Source organism: Pelobates fuscus, chromosome 12, assembly GCF_036172605.1.
Source record: "Pelobates fuscus isolate aPelFus1 chromosome 12, aPelFus1.pri, whole genome shotgun sequence".
In the NCBI taxonomy this organism is placed as follows: domain Eukaryota; kingdom Metazoa; phylum Chordata; class Amphibia; order Anura; family Pelobatidae; genus Pelobates; species Pelobates fuscus.
In genome coordinates this window covers 4,751,838-4,774,867 of record NC_086328.1, presented here as the reverse complement: position 1 = coordinate 4,774,867, position 23,030 = coordinate 4,751,838, and the positions used below count along the sequence as shown (strand labels likewise).

Genomic DNA, 23,030 nt, shown 5'->3' with positions numbered 1-23,030 from the left:
TTGAGGAGTACCCACAGAGTGTTTTTCAGCAGCTAAAACCTACTGTTTATACCTACTACTTAGCGCCATATATTCCACACCTATTGTGTAAAAAAACAACACAAACACTTTGTTACAACGATGTCTGAACACACTGGACAGTAAATTTCATAGGGACGCTCAGCCTGTGTGACAGACACTGCTACAGAATCCCGAGCATCTTGGGAAATGTAGTCCACAAGAGCTGCAGTATAAAAGGTAAGGAATCTCAGATCTAGATCAGTACGTAAAGCATATCTGCCCAAATGCACACGGTTAAATCCCAAGTCAAAGAAAGCCCCCAAATGGAATTAGGGCAGATCTGGCTTTCTGGACACATTCAATTATCTGCCTGGTGCCTGCATGACGACAACAGATGGCCAATATGCACAGAACTGTGATTAGCCAGCCTGGAAATCTTGTTCCACCTGGCTAATGATGCCCTAGTGATGCTGCCGCAAAAGTAAAGGGACTAGTTTCGAAATGTGGAGAATTTCATAGCCAAATGCTGCGCATACAGACTCCAGAAACCACAACCACTTCAAATCCCTGACAGTCATGGTGTTTGGAGTCACCCTTTAATACCTAGATTTAACAGGTGATTGTGAGGTGTGAAATATAAACAAAGAAATTCACTCTTTATCCTGCAAATGGGCGCCTCCATCTTAGCTCCCTGTCAATCATTGTTCTAAGCCCCGCCTTTTACATCTGGCAGTCAGCGAGAGAGCAGACAGAGAGCAGGAGAAATGATACAATGTTTCTATTTCTCCTCCAATACAATTTGTGCCTGGCTGTGCCAGGACTGAACTCGATTGCTGCAGGAGATTTTGAACAGTGCGTTTGTCAGGAAAGTGATGGTTTAAATTGAGCTCTGTAGGTGTAAGAGTATGACAGCCCGTGTTCCGTGTAAATAATATTGGGTTTCAGACACTGATCTCACTCACAATGACTACAATGAAGACATGGATCACTACGATGCCTGCGATCCCAGGGCTGCTATCAGTTAGGATCCCTCCCTCCCCTCAGGATTTCTCCTTATTTCTTTATGATAGATTTACCATTTCACTCCTTCATACACGGACAATAAGCATCTGTTTTTTTTTTTACATTGTGCAGCACGGCCCTGCGTTTCCAACATAAACCGTTTCAATTGTATCCAGGAGGGATTGTGAGCATAACGCACAGCCGGTATAAATCCAAAGTTATATAAAACTGCATATGTAACCCAGTGATCTCCCAGGACAGTGGCGGAACCAGAGACGTGACAGACATCAGGAACACCCAAACCTCTTATTATGGCAGATTCGCAACAAGACAAGATGGGATTTTAACCCCTTAAGGACACATGACATGTGTGACATGTCATGATTCCATTTTATTCCAGAAGTTTGGTCCTTAAGGGGTTAACAAACCATGTATACACCATCACTGTGATCAATAACCGTGCATTAACAACTAAACTGCAATGTGGCCCAATTCTGTAGGCTGCACCTCACTGCGGAGGCTGAAACGCACGCTTGGAATTTCTGCATCTCATGCATAGACAGACATGACATCCAAAAACAAACAAACAGAATTTGGTGGGAAAAGGGAGAAAATAAAACCAATATATATATATATATATATATATATATCACTGCAAAATCCTCCCGCAAGTCGTGAAAGACAGCTGTAAATAATAAAATAGGTGATGTGCGGTGAGAATTCCTCCTCCCCCCATATAATAGGTATATTTACTGTGCCGCACACATAAAAAGACATACAAAAAACCGTCAAGTATGGACTGCCGCTGCGAGTTGTATCACTCATACACAAATAGACATTTCCCTTCATTAACGGCATAAGGTCTGATCTGCCCTGGGGACAAGGAGGTTTCTCACAGATTGCTCGTTGGCTGATAAGATGAAAGTCACATGTCCATCAATCTCAGCAAACTGTTTAGTGAACCAACCCTTAAAAACTCCCATAATGCTTGCCAGAGAATCCTGTAACGAGGACATTGTCCTGGAACTCAGTAACCAGCGGGACCTCCCTGCCATGGAGTGAGATGGTGGCAGCTGGTTATATGCCACGTAAGCTGTACTATCCTTTAAACTAAACACATTGAATTAAAGGGACACTCCAGATCCCTAAAGCACTTTAGCATCCTGAAATACTTTATGTGTGTTTAAAGTGTGTCCGGGTTTAATTTTTTACATTTTATGAATAGTGTAGATTTCAATAGTAATTGGCACGTTTTATAAATTAATCTTGTTACATCCCCCTGGCTGTCAGACAGACACCTGGTCATGTTACTTCCTGGTTTTTATAGCTCATAGGAGATAAATTGCTCAAAGCACCTGCCTTGCAAAGACTTCTCATTACACAACATTGAAGGTCTATGATTGGTCAGCCACAGAATGTCTGGGTGGGGTTAGAGGGAGAGGGCATGCTATAGGTTTATACACTGCCTCAGTGCCTGTCCTCCTGGCATGCTATAGGTTTATACACTGCCTCAGTGCCCTTCCTCCTGGCATGCTATAGGTTTATACACTGCCTCTGTGCCTGTCCTCCTGGCATGCTATAGGTTTATACACTGCCTCAGTGCCCGTCCTCCTGGCATGCTATAGGTTTATACACTGCCTCTGTGCCTGTCGTCCTGGCATGCTATAGGTTTATACACTCCCTCAGTGCCTGTCCTCCTGGCATGCTATAGGTTTATACACTGCCTCAGTGCCTGTCCTCCTGGCATGCTATAGGTTTATACACTGCCTCTGTGCCTGTCGTCCTGGCATGCTATAGGTTTATACACTGCCTCAGTGCCCGTCCTCCTGGCATGCTATAGGTTTATACACTGCCTCTGTGCCCGTCCTCCTGGCATGCTATAGGTTTATACACTGCCTCTGTGCCTGTCCTCCTGGCATGCTATAGGTTTATACACTGCCTCTGTGCCTGACCTCCTGGCATGCTATAGGTTTATACACTGCCTCAGTGCCCGTCCTCCTGGCATGCTATAGGTTTATACACTGCCTCAGTGCCTGTCGTCCTGGCATGCTATAGGTTTATACACTGCCTCAGTGCCCGTCCTCCTGGCATGCTATAGGTTTATACACTGCCTCTGTGCCTGTCCTCCTGGCATGCTATAGGTTTATACACTGCCTCTGTGCCTGTCCTCCTGGCATGCTATAGGTTTATACACTGCCTCTGTGCCTGTCCTCCTGGCATGCTATAGGTTTATAGACTGCCTCTGTGCCTGTCCTCCTGGCATGCTATAGGTTTATACACTGCCTCTGTGCCTGTCCTCCTGGCATGCTATAGGTTTATACACTGCCTCTGTGCCTGACCTCCTGGCATGCTATAGGTTTATACACTGCCTCTGTGCCTGTCCTCCTGGCATGCTATAGGTTTATACACTGCCTCAGTGCCTGTCCTCCTGGCATGCTATAGGTTTATACACTGCCTCTGTGCCTGTCGTCCTGGCATGCTATAGGTTTATACACTGCCTCTGTGCCTGTCCTCCTGGCATGCTATAGGTTTATACACTGCCTCTGTGCCTGTCCTCCTGGCATGCTATAGGTTTATACACTGCCTCAGTGCCTGTCCTCCTGGCATGCTATAGGTTTATACACTGCCTCTGTGCCTGTCCTCCTGGCATGCTATAGGTTTATACACTGCCTCAGTGCCTGTCCTCCTGGCATGCTATAGGTTTATATACTGCCTCAGTGCCTGTCCTCCTGGCATGCTATAGGTTTATACACGGCCTCTGTGCCTGTCCTCCTGGCATGCTATAGGTTTATACACTGCCTCTGTGCCTGTCCTCCTGGCATGTTATAGGTTTATACACTGCCTCAGTGCCTGTCGTCCTGGCATGCTATAGGTTTATACACTGCCTCTGTGCCTGTCCTCCTGGCATGCTATAGGTTTATACACTGCCTCTGTACCTGTCCTCCTGGCATGCTATAGGTTTATACACTGCCTCTGTGCCTGTCCTCCTGGCATGCTATAGGTTTATACACTGCCTCTGTGCCTGTCCTCCTGGCATGCTATAGGTTTATACACTGCCTCTGTGCCTGTCCTCCTGGCATGCTATAGGTTTATACACTGCCTCTGTGCCTGTCCTCCTGGCATGCTATAGGTTTATACACTGCCTCTGTGCCTGTCGTCCTGGCATGCTATAGGTTTATACACTGCCTCAGTGCCTGTCGTCCTGGCATGCTATAGGTTTATACACTGCCCCTGTGCTTGTCCTCCTGGCATGCTATAGGTTTATACACTGCCTCTGTGCCTGTCGTCCTGGCATGCTATAGGCTTTTACACAATATACAGCATTGGGTCAGTATTTTAAGTGGATGTCCTGAAGCCCTGTAATACAGCATGCACAAGGTTAAGAAGGAAAGTGGTGAATTTTGTAAATCAGTGCTCAGCACCTCCACCTATAAATGGTCTAAATGTACCCAGCATAAGACTCCTGCCTGACCTATTTTAGCATTGGCTCAGTGACTGCCATCAGTGCTAACACATGTATTGGGGTCACAATAACACCGGCTACCTGTCCTGTCCCCAAAATCCCAAGCTAGATCTGAGTGACAAGGTGGGAAGCGATCAGACATGAAATAAAATGACTAAGAATAACCTGGCAATGAGATTAAAGATAAAATTAATTGCTCGGGTTTTAAACGATCTCCAACCTCAGAACTAGCTATGATTTTAATGCTAATCTCAAATTAATGTGCAGCTGAGCGATGTGTGGACCATAGAATTGAAAATATATTTCCTCCAGTTTTTGTAATAAGCGTTGGACATTGGTTTGCATCACGCCGTGCCGTGAAAGCGAAATATATAACAGGAGTTCGCCAATGCTGTACATTCTCTCCCACAAGGGGCCCAGAAGGACACGTTTTCTGGGAAGGTATTGATATCTCAGGGAGCAGAGACACGAGAGGATCCTTAATCAATAATTCTTGGAAAAGGTGTTAGATTTTACTGGAGAAACGGCACTCGTTCTTTTCAGACATTAGAATGAAAGTGACAGGAGAGAACATTCACTAGATCATCTGTCTGACTTGAACTCAATTACAGAGCGCTCCTCATTCAGGACAGGCACGTCCACGTCCAGCGTTTAATATCCAGAGCTTAAAACCTCTCTACAGGGAGACAGCAAATGTGTCTACAGCTATTAATGTCAAATAGTCATGGCAGCCATTATCCATGTGTTCAGCATGATAGCAAACCTTCCAATCTGTATTAACCTCTGCAATGATGGAGGGTGAATGGCCTAGCTAGAATAATAGACACAGGGCGACCTTCCCAGCACCGAGTAACAGACGGATACAGGGAGATCTCCCCAGCACCGAGTAACAGACTGGTACGGGCGATTTCCCCAGCACAGAGTAACCGACGGGTACGGGGAGATCTCCCCAGCACAGAGTAACCGACGGGTACGGGGAGATCACCCCAGCACAGAGTAACAGATGGGTATGGGGCGATCTCCCCAGCACAGAGTAACCGACGGGTACGGGGAGATCACCCCAGCACAGAGTAACAGATAGGGGTTGTAACCTCCCCAGCACAGAGTACCAGACACAGAACAAAATAAATGTAAAATCTGATTTTCCTTTTCCTGCTGAATGAAAATATTTTTACTCATATTCACAACTCACCTGCTTTGAGTCTCTCTTCCAGAGATAGATGACACTCTTTTCGCATTTTTCATCCTCACAGGCCGGTAATAAAAGATCCTGAAAGCCATCGCCATCTGAAAAGTAATCAGCAGAACAAGAATGGTTCATCATAATGCCAAACAGAGTAAGTCAGCTGACTGTGTGTGATTCTAACCCACTCTCCAGCCTGCTAACATGCATGATCCTACCACTAGCCAAGCTACAGGGATTTGTCTTTAATTAAAAAAACTAAACAATAAACATTAAGTGCACACATTCACAATATATGGTGAACAAATTAAAATCCCAAATAAGAGCGATATTTGGTACAAATCATTTTTTCAGAACTAAAATGTATCCACTATCTGTATTCCTTCCATAATAACGTCCTAGAATTGTCCCAAAATTGCTCTCACAGTCAAGCTGGGATATTATCACCGTTTAGAAAGCACCATATTTTCTTTCTGTGACTATTTAAACATTGCATATAATTATTATTATGGCATACGGTTCTCAAAAATTATTCCCAAGCCCATTCTTGTTTATGATTTTTCTAACACATTCGCATTTTATGAACAAACTGCAAGTTTACATTTGTTCCCAAAAGGACATAACTTTGTATTAATGTAAACTGAATCTCATCCGCTGCTTGCCTGCCGTGTTCCGTAAAAAAAAAACCTTATTGGTACAGTAACCGTCTACGACGAACCGTACCAGACACCTTATTGGTACAGTAACCGTCTACGACGAACCGTACCAGACACCTTATTGGTACAGTAACCGTCTACGACGAACCGTACCAGACACCTTATTGGTACAGTAACCGTCTATGTGGAACCGTACGGGACACCTCATTGGTACAGTAACCGTCTACGACGAACCGTACCAGACACCTTATTGGTACAGTAACCGTTTATGTGGAACCGTACGGGACACCTCATTGGTACAGTAACCGTCTACGACGAACCGTACCAGACACCTTATTGGTACAGTAACCGTCTATGTGGAACCGTACGGGACACCTCATTGGTACAGTAACCGTCTACGACGAACCGTACCAGACACCTTATTGGTACAGTAACCGTTTATGTGGAAACGTACGGGACACCTCATTGGTACAGTAACCGTCTACGATGAACCGTACCAGACACCTTATTGGTACAGTAACCGTCTATGTGGAACCGTACGGGACACCTCATTGGTACAGTAACCGTCTATGCGTAACCATACCGGACGCCTTTTTGGTACAGTAACTGTCTGCATGGAACCGTACCAGACACCTTATTGGTACAGTAAGCGTCTGTGCGTAACCATACCGGATACCTTTTTGGTACAGTAATTGTCTGCGTGAAACCTTACCAGTCACCTTATTAGTACAGTAACGGTCTACCTGGACCCGTAAGGGACACCTTATTGGAACAGTAATTGTCTGCGTGTAGCCATAACGGACGCTTTATAGGTCTGTGTCTTGTGATTCTCACAATATAAAGCTCTTCACTGTAGGATGTACAGTTTTTAAGATAAGACCGTTTGAAGATGGCAACCGCCAAAATACTCTGACCTGTGCCAGGCTGGAGCAGCACGTGATGTCATAGACAGAGCCTTTTGTACACCTGCTAATGTTTTTATAAATGTATGTTTTAATGTAACTGTGAAGCACTTTGGGCAACAACGTTGCAATTAAATGTGCTATATAAATAAATAATAACAGTTACTCCGCCCACTCCAGTTGTAGACTACTGGTGGAGGCAAGAACACTTCACACAATTTCCCCAGAAAATGTAGCTTTTCTAGTTGGTATAGTAATTGTCTGCGTGTAACCTGACTGGTCACCTTATTGGTACAGTAATTGTCTGCGTGTAACCTTACCGGTCACCTTATTGGTACAGTAATTGTCTGCGTGTAACCTTACCGGTTACCTTATTGGTACAGTAATTGTCTGCGTGTAACCTTACCGGTCACCTTATTGGTACAGTAATTGTCTGCGTGTAACCTTACCGGTTACCTTATTGGTACAGTAATTGTCTGCGTGTAACCTTACCGGTCACCTTATTGGTACAGTAATTGTCTGCGTGTAACCTTACCGGTTACCTTATTGGTACAGTAATTGTCTGCGTGTAACCTTACCGGTCACCTTATTGGTACAGTAATTGTCTGCGTGTAACCTTACCGGTTACCTTATTGGTACAGTAATTGTCTGCGTGTAACCTTACCGGTCACCTTATTGGTACAGTAATTGTCTGCGTGTAACCTTACCGGTCACCTTATTGGTACAGTAATTGTCTGCGTGTAGCCTTACCGGTCACCTTATTGGTACAGTAATTGTCTGCATGTAACCTTACCGGTCACCTTATTGGTACAGTAATTGTCTGCGTGGACCATTCTAAACACCTTATTGGTACAGCAATTGTCTGCGTGTAACCTTACCGGTCACCTTATTAGTACAGTAATTGTCTGCGTGGAACCTTACCGGTCACCTTATTGGTACAGTAATTGTCTGTGTGTAACCTTACCGGTCACCTTATTGGTACAGTAATTGTCTGCGTGGAACCTTACCGGTCACCTTATTGGTACAGTAATTGTCTGCGTGGACCATTCTAAACACCTTATTGGTACAGTAATTGTCTGCGTGGAACCTTACCGGTCATCTTATTGGTACAGTAATTGTCTGCGTGTAACCTTACCGGTCATCTTATTGGTACAGTAATTGTCTGCGTGGAACCTTACCGGTCACCTTATTGGTACAGTAATTGTCTGCATGTAACCTTACCGGTCACCTTATTGGTACAGTAATTGTCTGCATGTAACCTTACCGGTCACCTTATTGGTACAGTAATTGTCTGCGTGTAACCTTACCGGTTACCTTATTGGTACAGTAATTGTCTGCGTGTAACCTTACCGGTCACCTTATTGGTACAGTAATTGTCTGCGTGTAACCTTACCGGTCACCTTATTGGTACAGTAATTGTCTGCGTGTAACCTTACCGGTCACCTTATTGGTACAGTAATTGTCTGCGTGTAACCTTACCGGTCACCTTATTGGTACAGTAATTGTCTGCGTGTAACCTTACCGGTCACCTTATTAGTACAGTAATAGTCTGCGTGGAACCTTACCGGTCACCTTATTGGTACAGTAATGGTCTGCATGTAACCTTACCGGTCACCTTATTGGTACAGTAATTGTCTGCGTGGAACCTTACCGGTCACCTTATTGGTACAGAAATCACAATCTAAATTCAGGAAAATGCATTTCATTCTGGTTACATGTCTCTCAGAGACAATGGCGGAACTGCGGTTTCTAGAAGCAGCCAATCTAGTCCCTACAGTCTCAACTTTGGAGGAGTTGTGCTGCCATCAGTTCACCACAGGTACAAGAAAATAAAACAATGCTCAACACGAGAACTCTGTACAACCCAACAGTTAGTGAGGGGTGCAATATTTACTACCAAGGACCAGATTTTGCTTTTAATATGGTATAAAGAGGTCTAAATGGGCTTCATACAGGCTAAGACTTTTCTCACAGTAGGGATAAAGCCAGATACAGGATAACAGTGACGATGGTAAACTTTTAATACGATTTTTTTTATGTAATTTGTGTCAAATAACTAGACAGTAATTAGAGGAGTGTTCTTTGTTGCTATATATATTATATATTGTTAGAATCTCTAATTGGACACTAATTGTTTTGTAACTCTGCTATTCTTCCCGTTCTTACGTTCTCCAATCCCAAAAAACTCCTTTCCTCTGATTGATAAAAGCTGTAAATAGTTGTTATTTACCAGTTAAGAGACACAGTCCGTAGGTGCGGTGAAATTCACACGACCTGTCGCATCCGATCAGACAGATTACAGCCATTCATCAGCTCTCATAAGCCATCGATTTGCATGTAAACGCTGAAATCAATTTAGTCTGAGCTTTTTACTTACATTTTAATGATGGTGACACAGGGCTGGGAATAAATCTTTTAATAAGGCTGTATTCAGAGAAGCAGACACTTTAACGCTGAAGAGGGCTTCAAATACATTACTTTGTTAAGGCATTTAGATGTGTCTGATATTTAACACACTTACATAAACGTGAGTTATTTCCTTATTTGTAAGAATGTCTCACTGTTTGTATTCAGCTATTAATAAAGTTTATACACACAGGAGAAAAATCTAATGACTCAAATCACACAACAGGCATTTATTCTAGTGTTTAACAGACATACACAGAACGAAACCTCCCACTTATTAATCGTGTAACAGAGCGTAAACATTGCGAGCACAGAACATGCTTTCATAGCGGACAGTTTATGGAGCTCCTAGAAAAGCAGGGACACATTCCCGGTCCTCGAATGGTTAACTGCCAAAGGTACGTCAGTGGCTACAGCCACGCATACCTCTGAAGTTCCCATTTTAACTCAATCAGTCACATCGCGAACACTGAATATAAATGTCAGGCACGCGTCCAATCCGTTCCTTAATTCTGCGGAGGAGCACAGCCCTAACACCACGGGGAATACTGCAAAGCCCTGGCCTTGTTCAGTGGAGAGACACTTCACAATATTTACCATCAATAGGTCCGCAGCAGCACGCCTGGTACATGGCGGCCGCTCAGATGGAGAGCCCTGGCAGCTGCCGCTGTGATGTGCCACTATGCCGTGGGCCCAATGTCTGAGCAGATTACACGTCTTTATGTAGGCGTAGGGCTGCCAGCAGAATTCTAATGGCGACATCAGGGCTTGTGTGATTTCAGCTCTGACAACCAAAGAACAGCTGCAGCAAATTCCTTTAAATACATCCCCCTGAGCTATGGTGAGCGAGAACACTCCATACCTGCCGCAAGCATTGCCCTACTGCGCACTCTGTGCTGCCAGTCTTAGATCTATAGCCGGGTGAACACAGTGAGCGGGTGATAAGCTCCCGGGAACCATAATTAAAGGGGAGAAATAATGCACTGACCTAAAGCAATGCTACGCAGAGTTTGACACAAATACAGCTGGGTTAAACCCCTTACTACCATGCAATAACAGAGCCATAACTCCCATCATCCCAAATACAGCTGGGTTAAACCCCTTACTACCATGACAGAGCCACACACGAGTGTGTGCCTGTCAGTGAAAGTGTGTGTTGGTTAAACAGTGTGTGCCAATGACTGTATGTATGTGCCAATGACTGTGTATCTGTCAGTGAGTGTATATCAGTGCATGTATCAATTAGGGCATGTGTCGGTCAGTCAAAAAAGTGGCCTTGACATGAATTGGGGGGGCAAATTTAGATTTTATGGGTGCCCGAATTTAGTCGTGCCTAGGGCAGCACAAATCCAAAATACACCACTGCCATCATCCCAAATACAGCTGGGTTAAACACCTTACTACCATGCAATAACAGAGCCATAACTCCCATCATCCCAAATACAGCTGGGTTAAACCCCATACTACCAAGCAATGACAGAGCCATAACTCCCATCATCCCAAATACAGCTGGGTTAAACCCCTTAATACCGTGCAATGACAGAGCCATAACTCCCATCATCCCAAATAAAGCTGGGTTAAAGGCTTGGAGACTATCGGGAGGCCTCATAGAAAGCAGTTGTTGTTGGGGGATTCCATCATAAGAGGTGTGGAGTTGGACAATGGTGGTCTTGTGAGGTGTCTTCCCGGAGCTACTGCTCACAGAGACAGGAGACGTATCTGTAATATTGTTAAGTGAGCAAAGCAGGAAGGGAAATTGGATGTACTTGTCCATCTAGGGACAAATGACTTGGCTTGTAATGAGGTTTCAGAGGTTAAGGAAGTTTTTAGAGTTTTTGCAAATGATATATGGCAGGTTGCTTCCACACTGTCATTCTCTGAAGTTCTGCCTGTGCATAACACTCAGAGCGACAGGTGGATGCGTATTAGGGACTTTAACTTGTGGCTTGGTGAATGGTGTCGGGAGCAAGGATTTGGCTTTATTTCTCATGGTAGCTCTGTTTGGAATGGAAATAAACTGTACAAAAAAAATGGTTTGCATCTTTCTCAAAAGGGAACAGATGTTCTCAGTGAGAAGTTCAGAGGTTTTGCTAGGATGTATTTAATTTAAAGTAGGGGGAGAGGAAGTGGGGGCAAGCAAAAGAGTGATAAATATCCAATTGCCCCCCAAAACAAGGACAGAAGGTGCCTGTAGAAAATGTGTTAAAAAATGATAAGCTTAGAGTCATGTCTACAAATGCTTGCAGTTTAGGGAATAAGATCCATGAACTTGTGGCAATAATGTAGATTTAGTCGCTGTTACTGAGACATGGTATAATGAGAAACATGACTGGGACATAGAAATACCAGGGTACTCTTTATATAGAAAAGACAGGGAAGGCAAGAAAGGGGGAGGGGTGGCCCTGTATGTGAAGGATAGCATAAAATCTAGCCTAATAAAGGTTAGTGAGGCGAACATAGAGTCCGTTTGGGTTACGTTAGAACTTGGTAATCACACAGTAACTCGTGTAGGTGTGATTTATAAGCCCCCAGGACAAATTGAAGAGTTAGATAATCTACTAGTTGAGGAAATAGCTAAAATGACAATGAAGGGGGAAGTTATCATCATGGGAAAACAAAAATAGCTACTTGTGCCAGGAGCACACATATTCTAAACTCCCTACTGGGATTGTCTCTAAAACAAGTCGTTGAGGAGCCAACTCGTGAAGAGGCCATACTAGATTTAGTGTTAACAAATGGAGATTTGGTATCCGATATTACTGTAGGTGAACGTTTAGGATCCTAATCTCAACATCTGAGGAACGGGATTTAGGGGTGATTATTTCAGATGACTTAAAGGTAGGCAGACAATGTAATCGAGCAGCAGGAAATGCTAGCAGAATGCTTGGTTGTATAGGGAGAGGTATTAGCAGTAGAAAGAGGGAAGTGCTCATGCCATTGTACAGAACACTGGTGAGACCTCACTTGGAGTACTGTACACAGTACTGGAGACCGCATCTTCAGAAGGATATTGATACATTAGAGAGAGTTCAAAGAAGGGCTACTAAACTGGTTCATGGATTGCAGGATAAAACTTACCAGGAAAGGTTAAAGGATCTTAACATGTATAGCTTGGAGGAAAGACGAGACAGGGGGGATATGATAGAAACATTTAAATACATAAAGGGAATCAACACAGTAAAGGAGGAGACTATATTTAAACAAAGAAAAACTACCACAACAAGAGAACATAGTCTTAAATTAGAGGGACAAAGGTTTAAAAATAATATCAGGAAGTATTACTTTACTGAGTAATGGATGCATGGAATAGCCTTCCAGCTGAAGTGGTAGAGGTTAACACAGTGAGGGAGTTTAAAGGATAACTATAGGGTCAGGAACACAAAAATGCATCCCTGACCCTATAGTGTTAACACCACCATCTAGCCCCCCTCGGCCCCTCATGCCTCCATAAATATATTAAGTCTTACTGTATTCAAGCCTGAAGCTGTAACTCTGCATGCTGTTAGACTCAGAAAAACAAGCAGTCTTCTGACATGTGGTAGCCTGATCCAATCACAGTGCTTCCTCATAGGATTGGCTGAGACTGACAAAGAGGCAGATCAGGGGCAGAGCCAGCATGATTCAAACACAGCCCTGGCCAATCAGCATCTCCTCATAGAGCTGAATTGAATCAACGAATCTCTATGAGGAAAGTTCAGTGTCTGCATGCAGAGGGAGGAGATACTGAATCACAGGATGCTGTGCACAGTGCTGCCTTGTGCTCTGCTGACAGCAGATCTGAGTGGATGGAGGCATATTATGCCTCCATCAACTCCGAAGTCCCTCTGGTTGACTGCAACTGGAGGTGTTCCTAGCTTTCAATGTAAAAACTGTATTTTCTCAGAAAATACAGTGTTTACATGAGAAAGGCTGCAGGGAGCTATAGTTCTCACCTGAACAACCTCATTAAGCTGAAGTTGTTCAGGTGACTATAGTGTCCCTTTAAGCATGCTTGGGATAGACATAAGGCAATCCTAACTATAAGATAAGGCCAGGGACTAATGAAAGTATTTAGAAAATTGTGCAGACTAGATGGGCCGAATGGTTCTTATCTGCCATCACATTCTATGTTTCTAAGACAGAGCCATCATCCCAAATACAGCTGGGTGAAACGCCTTAATACCATGCGCAATGCAATGACGGAGCAGACAGAGGTCTTACAATAGATTGAAATGATCAGCCTGTACAGAATTACCTGCTTGTAAGTGGCCATAAAGGCTGTCAAGATGTAACGGGTAGCGACCCAACGAGAACAGTACAGGAATAAATTGCCAGACGCAGAGGAGGAACGTACCTCTAACACAGCTTGTTGAATGCCAAACGTTGGCTGTTCATACTTCGGTGAAATAAACACACGTTTTGCTTTATTGATTTACAAAGCAGGTGGAAACACCTTATAGAAAAATGGACAGCCTGAGGAGAAACATATCCACCTCTACAAACCGTTCTGTCATCAGACAGCAACCAACGCATTTCACTTTCCCCAATTATCATAACTCAATCTAAACATGGCAAGTAGATCACAGACACAGAGCGACACTGCAGCAAACTGGTACACGCGCAACTAAACATAGAAACATACATGTACAGACACAAAACACAAATAAAGCTATACACACACACACACACACCAAAATACAGACCGTCAAACGCACAAATATACTGACAGAAAAAAACATATCTACACAAAACACAAATAAGGAACAGAGAAGAAATATACATAAATGAATGTCATTATAGGTGCTTGAGGAAATGCATATATTCTATACCACTGTAACAAGTATGTTCTCATCACTATGGCAACACGACGAGGAGAGATAAATAGGAGTTTGATTTCCCAGGCAGGCAGACTGCGCTACGCAGGGCTATTTGGGGCAGTTTGATGTTGTGCGTCTTAGAGGATAAAAGAGACCCATTTCAAGGTTTGGTTCCGCTGTCAGATGGTGAAAGTAATGCATCTAATGCTTCAACAGCAGCAAATAGATTTATAGAAAAAGGCTCCATCTCAATTTTCCTGTGAAAACAATCTGTGCTTGATGTGTGTTTGGGTAACTTTGCATTACGCACATCACAAACTCTCTCTTCAAAGGAACGAATGTAACTAGCAGCCCCGGGGACAGACTACAAAGCCCTTCAAATAGAAACTATCGGTTATTACTGAAAAATTCTCCCCCCCCATACACAGCACACCTATGGAAATAGGATTATAAGGTACCCAAACAATGATAGCGAGCCTGGAATATCATACCGAAGCAGTAATGGGAGCAGGACGGACCAGTCAGTAACACTTTATATAAATCATCCATTGTAAACGTAAAAAATACAAATAAAAATAAATCACATTCTTACTGGTCATCATTTTAAATATTTGTAACAAGATGACGATTTCATATTTAAAATAATACCTTTTCAGATGAGTTTAACAGTTATAGAAGACCTGATTGTGTTATAGACTATTATAAATACATAGATAATGATGGAATTATTGCAAGATGAACATTCTCCAGTTTAATAGATTAATCGCATATTTGGACAAAAAACTACAACGTAAATTAAAGGTGTTCATTGTGTGTACGTAGATTGGTCAGATAATGTGATTAAGGTCTTTTTCTGTTTATTTTAGAACATTCGTACTGTGAAAAAAAGAGCATGTTCTATCTGACGACACAGGTACAATTAACTTGGATTAATGGAATTCATTTACCAAAAATGTAAATATTGCATGAATATACAGCCTCATGCTACATTACGAATCCCTATTTCAGAATCTTTGAATAATCTTTGGGTAATACCGTATGTTAAATAGAAGGCTATCTTCAGATAGATTTTAACCCAAAAAGCATTTTATTAAAGGAAATCTTCAATGGTATAATGGGGGCGTATCTATAAACAGACTGCCAAACCTGCTGATCTCTTGCCTGCAGTCTTTGCAAGCCCTCCCTTTTTTCACAGACAAACGAGGATAACCAATCATCAATTTGTATCCACCCTGGATGGGGGGCTCAAGGGGGCTCCTAGGGACCCTGTGGCTTTAAAAGCCATAATTACACAATTTACATGTAAAGATCCCGGGTTTCATGCACTGTGCACAGGATGCTGTGTGAAACAACAGAGGGCACTCCATCCACACAAACACGTTAGATGCACTGTGTTGGTTAGGTTACAGTTAGTTATACTGGGTGGGTTTATATTATTAAAGGGACACTCCAGGCTCCCACACACGTTAGATGCACTGTGTAGGTTAGGTTACAGTTAGTTATACTGGGAGGGTTTATATTATTAAAGGGACACTCCAGGCTCCCACACACGTTAGATGCACTGTGTAGGTTATGTTACAGTTCGTTATACTGGGTGGGTTTATATTATTAAAGGGACACTCCAGGCTCCCACACACGTTAGATGCACTGTGTAGGTTAGGTTACAGTTAGTTATACTGGGTGGGTTTATATTATTAAAGGGACACTCCAGGCTCCCACGCACGTTAGATGCACTGTGTAGGCTAGGTTACAGTTAGTTATAATGGGTGGGTTTATATTAATAAAGGGATACTCCAGGCTCCCACACACGTTAGATGCACTGTGTAGGTTATGTTACAGTTCGTTATACTGGGTGGGTTTATATTATTAAAGGGACACTCCAGGCTCCCACACACGTTAGATGCACTGTGTAGGTTAGGTTACAGTTAGTTATACTGGGTGGGTTTATATTATTAAAGGGACACTCCAGGCTCCCACACACGTTAGATGCACTGTGTAGGTTAGGTTACAGTTAGTTATACTGGGTGGGTTTACATTAATAAAGGGGCACTCCAGGCTCCCACACGCGTTAGATGCACTGTGTTGGTTAGGTTACAGTTAGACTGGGTGTGTTTATATTATTAAAGGGACACTCCAGGCTCCCACACACGTTAGGTGCACTGTGTAGGTTAGGTTACAGTTAGTTATACTGGGTGGGTGTATATTATTAAAGGGACACTCCAGGCTCCCACACACGTTAGGTGCACTGTGTAGGTTAGGTTACAGTTAGTTATACTGGGTGGGTTTATATTATTAAAGGGACACTCCAGGCTCCCACACACGTTAGATGCACTGTGTAGGTTAGGTTACAGTTAGTTATACTGGCTGGGTTTATATTATTAAAGGGACACTCCAGGCTCCCACACACGTTAGATGCACTGTGTAGGTTAGCTTACAGTTAGTTATACTGGGTGGGTTTATATTATTAAATGGACACTCCAGGCTCCCACACACGTTAGATGCACTGTGTAGGTTATGTTACAGTTAGTTATACTGGGTGAGTTTATATTATTAAAGGGACACTCCAGGCTCCCACACACGTTAGATGCACTGTGTAGGTTAGGTTACAGTTAGTTATACTGGGTGGGTTTATATTATTAAAGGGACACTCCAGGCTCCCACACGTTAGGTGCACTGTGTTGGTTAGGTTACAGTTAGTTATACTGGGTGGGTTTATATTATTAAAGGGACACTCCAGGCTCCCACACACGTTAGATGCACTGTGTAGGTTAGGTTACAGTTAGTTATACTGGGTGGGTTTATATTATTAAAGGGACACTCCAGGCTCCCACACACGTTAGATGCACTGTGTAGGTTAGGTTACAGGGATTCGAACATGGGTTTCCCAGTTCTAACGTACATTTAATTTCGAATAGTATAGGAAAAACATCTTACACATATGAACATTTTTTAAGATTAGATCATTTTATAGATTCTTGACAAAGTCCTTCTCTAAACACGCTGGATCCCCTCAGCTGGCAGAGCCATGCACGCTGACTGACAACATTTCACCGAGAGTTCTTTGCTCAACATAGCAATACCAAGAAATGTTCTCAATTAATGTCGACACACAGACTGAGCACTAATGCAGAAACAAAACACATCGATTGGATTTGGCAATAAAAAAAAAAACATTCAATTTTTAGAGCAAACGATGTTTAACCAGAAGACATTTCCAATCCATGAAAAGGTAATATGTTGCCTGGATGATTCAATAAATCTTACGCTGATGATGTGAGGAACCAAGAGCGGACGCTCGCTCTTTTACATCTTCACTATCAAATAACCAAAAACAGATGCGCGTTCCCTCCACTCGTTTTAAAATGATTAGAGAGCAGGATCGCTGCTAAATATTCAGCACTTAATACCAGCACCTGTGGGTTTTCTAATTGCGTTTTCGGTTTTCAAGAAGTGTGCTCTACATACTGATGAATGTAATAGAGAATAAATTCATATTTTACCATATAAATTGTAGGCTTAGCTGACATTTTAACATTATTTACTGGATATTATGTCCCTGATCGCTCTATACACAGAGATTTGTGTATTTATTGCAAAGACAGGCAGCCACTCTGCAATTTCTATATACATAAACTTACACAAACCATTACAGCTGCCCACCCAAACATACAGACCTCCGAAAGGGACATCATCTCAGTGTGCACCGGTCCAGGGGTGATGCGAATAGCTGTTGTCCTTAGCGAAAGCTCTCTCACGTATGCTGCCACGTCCTTTCTTCAGATCCAGATCCCGGCACTCATTGGTCAGGAGCCCGTGTGATTGCTGTATTGTCGCGCATGCATGGAGGTCTGGCCAAGTCACAGCTGACAAAGTTCTGCCATACGTTCATTTTTAATCAATATATCCAAAACCTTCACCACTAGTCAGATAACATGTGTGGTGACAACAAATACTTATCAATATTACTGTTTTGTATGTGTTTGTTTGCTTCTAGGTCTCTCAGCCCTATTTTTCTGTATTATAAGTTGATTTTAGTCAGCTGGTGGGCACAGGGAGGATAGTGACAGTGTATAAGTAATTAGGAGGTAAGGCTAAACATGGTCACCCACCTTCTTCCTCATTTTCATACACTATAACAACTTCATGGGAAATCTAGTGTGGCCTCCCATAAATCAACAGCGCCTCCACTAAACAGTATGGTGGCAATGTGTACTGCAGCCAACATCTATATAAGATGCAATCCTCTCTCAGCAATATCTACAGATGCAATCATTTTTCCATCATGAAAGTATAATATATAGGTTTTTTTTCATACTTCAAGATGCTTCCACTTGAAATACTTGAAGAAAATGAAAGAAAAATAAGTGTATTTCTTATCCCAGCTCCACATGGAGCCCCCTCAGCATCTGCTGCCAAACTGGAGAACACTGCCTCTGCTCTTTCATGAAATCGATAGCTGAAGCTGTGAGGCAGGTCTGATTGACAGAAAATCAGCGGGTCAGAGCTGCCTGATAGAGGCTCCAGAGAGATGCACGGCAATGGCCACTTGTGAGAATTGCTCTACAAATGGAGAGCAGCGAGGTGCGCTCCGCTAAAATGGGAGGAAATGGATTCTAAAATTATAGTTTCTCCAATAACCTCTATAAAAAAAAATAAAAAAAAATAAAGCACCAGCTGCCTAAGAACTACAATTCCCACAATGCATTGCCAGACACATGGCTTTTAGTAGATCAGAGTAAACCTTATGAAAGTCATTGAAAGCTAGCAATAAGCCACCTAATCTATTTGTATTCGTTCACAACCCATGCTTGGGAAACATACAAAAATATTTTAAGGCCATTTTACTGATAACTTTATTCTGTCCGTATTAAAAACCAGCTGGACCCTTTATTCCCAGGGCTATAAAACCAGACAGCTGGCATTCTCAGCCCAAGCTGCACAGAGAGTATAGACTGCTGGGAACTCTCGTTTAGCATTGAAACAGTACAAATGGTTTAACACTGACTCGAAGGACAGCGCCACGGAAGATTCTTCAATGAGAAGATGCAGTGACAGTGTCCCTTTAATAAGAGTAATACAGGCTCATATGGACAACTAGATGTTATTTCAAGCCCCTATAACCAACAATAATAAGGTGTTTTTTGCTTTGTAAAGGGAATTCCAGGACAGAAGCACCCCTTTTGTTTAAATTTAATGACAACCTAGTTAATTTTTAATTTAAATATCATGGAAAATCAAAGACGAATGTAAGTAATGTAAGTAATGAAGAAATAATTTCACAGAGTGCAACCTGGCTGGGAATTAGGGGCTTAAAGGGTTTATTTAAATTAAATTTATTTAATAAACCAAACACTGGCCTTTCATCAAAGACAGTGAGAATAAGCAACACCGAGACAATCGCTGGGTCTTAACAATAGATTTCTAAATGTGCTCGGAAGTAATGGGTGAACGGTCCGAAGGAAATTAGATTAGAAGGGCTGAGTCGACCTCATTGATTTTTGTTCTTTTAACATCATAGGCGCCTCTTACAGAAAGACTTCATCATTGGGAACAATGGAGAGGAGTATGTCCTTAACAGCAAACACAATCTATCACAGCACTGACCTTAGCCGGGCTCCACTCAAACTTGTCAAGTTCAGATTAAAACAAGAGAAACCCAGCATCCACAACAAAATTGCTTCTGATAAGTCATTCTCTTTCAAAACAACTTGAGGGCAGCAATAAATACAGAAAAATCCAATTTTTATTGTTAAAGAGAAACAAACTGGGGCCAGAATAGATTCTGCAAACCCCCCCTCCCCCAACTGGATGGTATTTTCACCTCTATGATAATGTGTCTGCAAACACACTTATGGCATTAACATGTTCAAGTATACATCTCATAACAAAAATATATCAAACTTACAGAATACAGTTACAAATATGTTACAAACGCTGCACATAATAGCAATCTACATAGACCAAATGCAAAAGTAAGTTAAGTACCATGTAATCAATAGTCTATATGGAGTACCCCGCATTGACAGCATGGCACAGTACCCCACAGAAGGCAAAGTAAAATACTCAGCATCGACTGCAAGGTACAATACTCAGCATCGACTGCAAGGTACAATACTCAGCATCGACTGCAAGGTACAATACTCAGCATCGACTGCAAGGTACAATACTCAGCATCGACTGCAAGGTACAATACTCAGCATCGACTGCAAGGTACAATACTCAGCATCGACTGCAAGGTACAATACTCAGCATCGACTGCAAGGTACAATACTCAGCATCGACTGCAAGGTACAATACTCAGCATCGACTGCAAGGTACAATACTCAACATCGACTGCAAGGTACAATACTCAGCATCGACTGCAAGGTACAATACTCAGCATCGACTGCAAGGTACAATACTCAGCATCGACTGCAAGGTACAATACTCAGCATCGACTGCAAGGTACAATACTCAGCATCGACTGCAAGGTACAATACTCAGCATCGACTGCAAGGTACAATACTCAGCATCGACTGCAAGGTACAATACTCAGCATCGACTGCAAGGTACAATACTCAGCATCGACTGCAAGGTACAATACTCAGCATCGACTGCAAGGTACAATACTCAGCATCGACTGCAAGGTACAATACTCAGCATCGACTGCAAGGTACAATACTCAGCATCGACTGCAAGGTACAATACTCAGCATCGACTGCAAGGTACAATACTCAGCATCGACTGCAAGGTACAATACTCAGCATCGACTGCAAGGTACAATACTCAGCATCGACTGCAAGGTACAATACTCAGCATCGACTGCAAGGTACAATACTCAGCATCGACTGCAAGGTACAATACTCAGCATCGACTGCAAGGTACAATACTCAGCATCGACTGCAAGGTACAATACTCAGCATCGACTGCAAGGTACAATACTCAGCATCGACTGCAAGGTACAATACTCAGCATCGACTGCAAGGTACAATACTCAGCATCGACTGCAAGGTACAATACTCAGCATCGACTGCAAGGTACAATACTCAGCATCGACTGCAAGGTACAATACTCAGCATCGACTGCAAGGTACAATACTCAGCATCGACTGCAAGGTACAATACTCAGCATCGACTGCAAGGTACAATACTCAGCATCGACTGCAAGGTACAATACTCAGCATCGACTGCAAGGTACAATACTCAGCATCGACTGCAAGGTACAATACTCAGCATCGACTGCAAGGTACAATACTCAGCATCGACTGCAAGGTACAATACTCAGCATCGACTGCAAGGTACAATACTCAGCATCGACTGCAAGGTACAATACTCAGCATCGACTGCAAGGTACAATACTCAGCATCGACTGCAAGGTACAATACTCAGCATCGACTGCAAGGTACAATACTCAGCATCGACTGCAAGGTACAATACTCAGCATCGACTGCAAGGTACAATACTCAGCATCGACTGCAAGGTACAATACTCAGCATCGACTGCAAGGTACAATACTCAGCATCGACTGCAAGGTACAATACTCAGCATCGACTGCAAGGTACAATACTCAGCATCGACTGCAAGGTACAATACTCAGCATCGACTGCAAGGTACAATACTCAGCATCAACTGCAAGGTACAATACTCAGCATCAACTGCAAGGTACAGTATCCCGCATTGACCACAAGGTACAATACTCAGCATCGACTGCAAGGTACAGTATCCCGCATTGACTGCAAGGTACAATACTCAGCATCGACTGCAAGGTACAATACTCAGCATCGACTGCAAGGTACAATACTCAGCATCGACTGCAAGGTACAATACTCAGCATCGACTGCAAGGTACAATACTCAGCATCGACTGCAAGGTACAATACTCAGCATCGACTGCAAGGTACAATACTCAGCATCGACTGCAAGGTACAATACTCAGCATCAACTGCAAGGTACAATACTCAGCATCGACTGCAAGGTACAATACTCAGCATCGACTGCAAGGTACAATACTCAGCATCGACTGCAAGGTACAATACTCAGCATCGACTGCAAGGTACAATACTCAGCATCGACTGCAAGGTACAATACTCAGCATCGACTGCAAGGTACAATACTCAGCATCGACTGCAAGGTACAATACTCAGCATCGACTGCAAGGTACAATACTCAGCATCGACTGCAAGGTACAATACTCAGCATCGACTGCAAGGTACAATACTCAGCATCGACTGCAAGGTACAATACTCAGCATCGACTGCAAGGTACAATACTCAGCATCGACTGCAAGGTACAATACTCAGCATCGACTGCAAGGTACAATACTCAGCATCGACTGCAAGGTACAATACTCAGCATCGACTGCAAGGTACAATACTCAGCATCAACTGCAAGGTACAATACTCAGCATCAACTGCAAGGTACAATACTCAGCATCAACTGCAAGGTACAATACTCAGCATCGACTGCAAGGTACAATACTCAGCATCGACTGCAAGGTACAATACTCAGCATCGACTGCAAGGTACAATACTCAGCATCGACTGCAAGGTACAATACTCAGCATCGACTGCAAGGTACAATACTCAGCATCGACTGCAAGGTACAATACTCAGCATCGACTGCAAGGTACAATACTCAGCATCGAC

General features: G+C 43.0%; 1 protein-coding gene across 1 annotated transcript in view; it reads right to left on the bottom strand.

The window, feature by feature from the left end:
• ITFG1 (integrin alpha FG-GAP repeat containing 1) overlaps window positions 1–23,030 on the bottom strand; it is a 142,021-nt gene that overhangs the window by 58,334 nt on the left and 60,657 nt on the right. Inside the window, exon 9 of the mRNA XM_063438789.1 lies at window positions 5,658–5,752. Coding sequence (XP_063294859.1) covers window positions 5,658–5,752 — 95 coding nt within the window. The remainder of the gene's footprint in view (window positions 1–5,657; window positions 5,753–23,030) is intronic.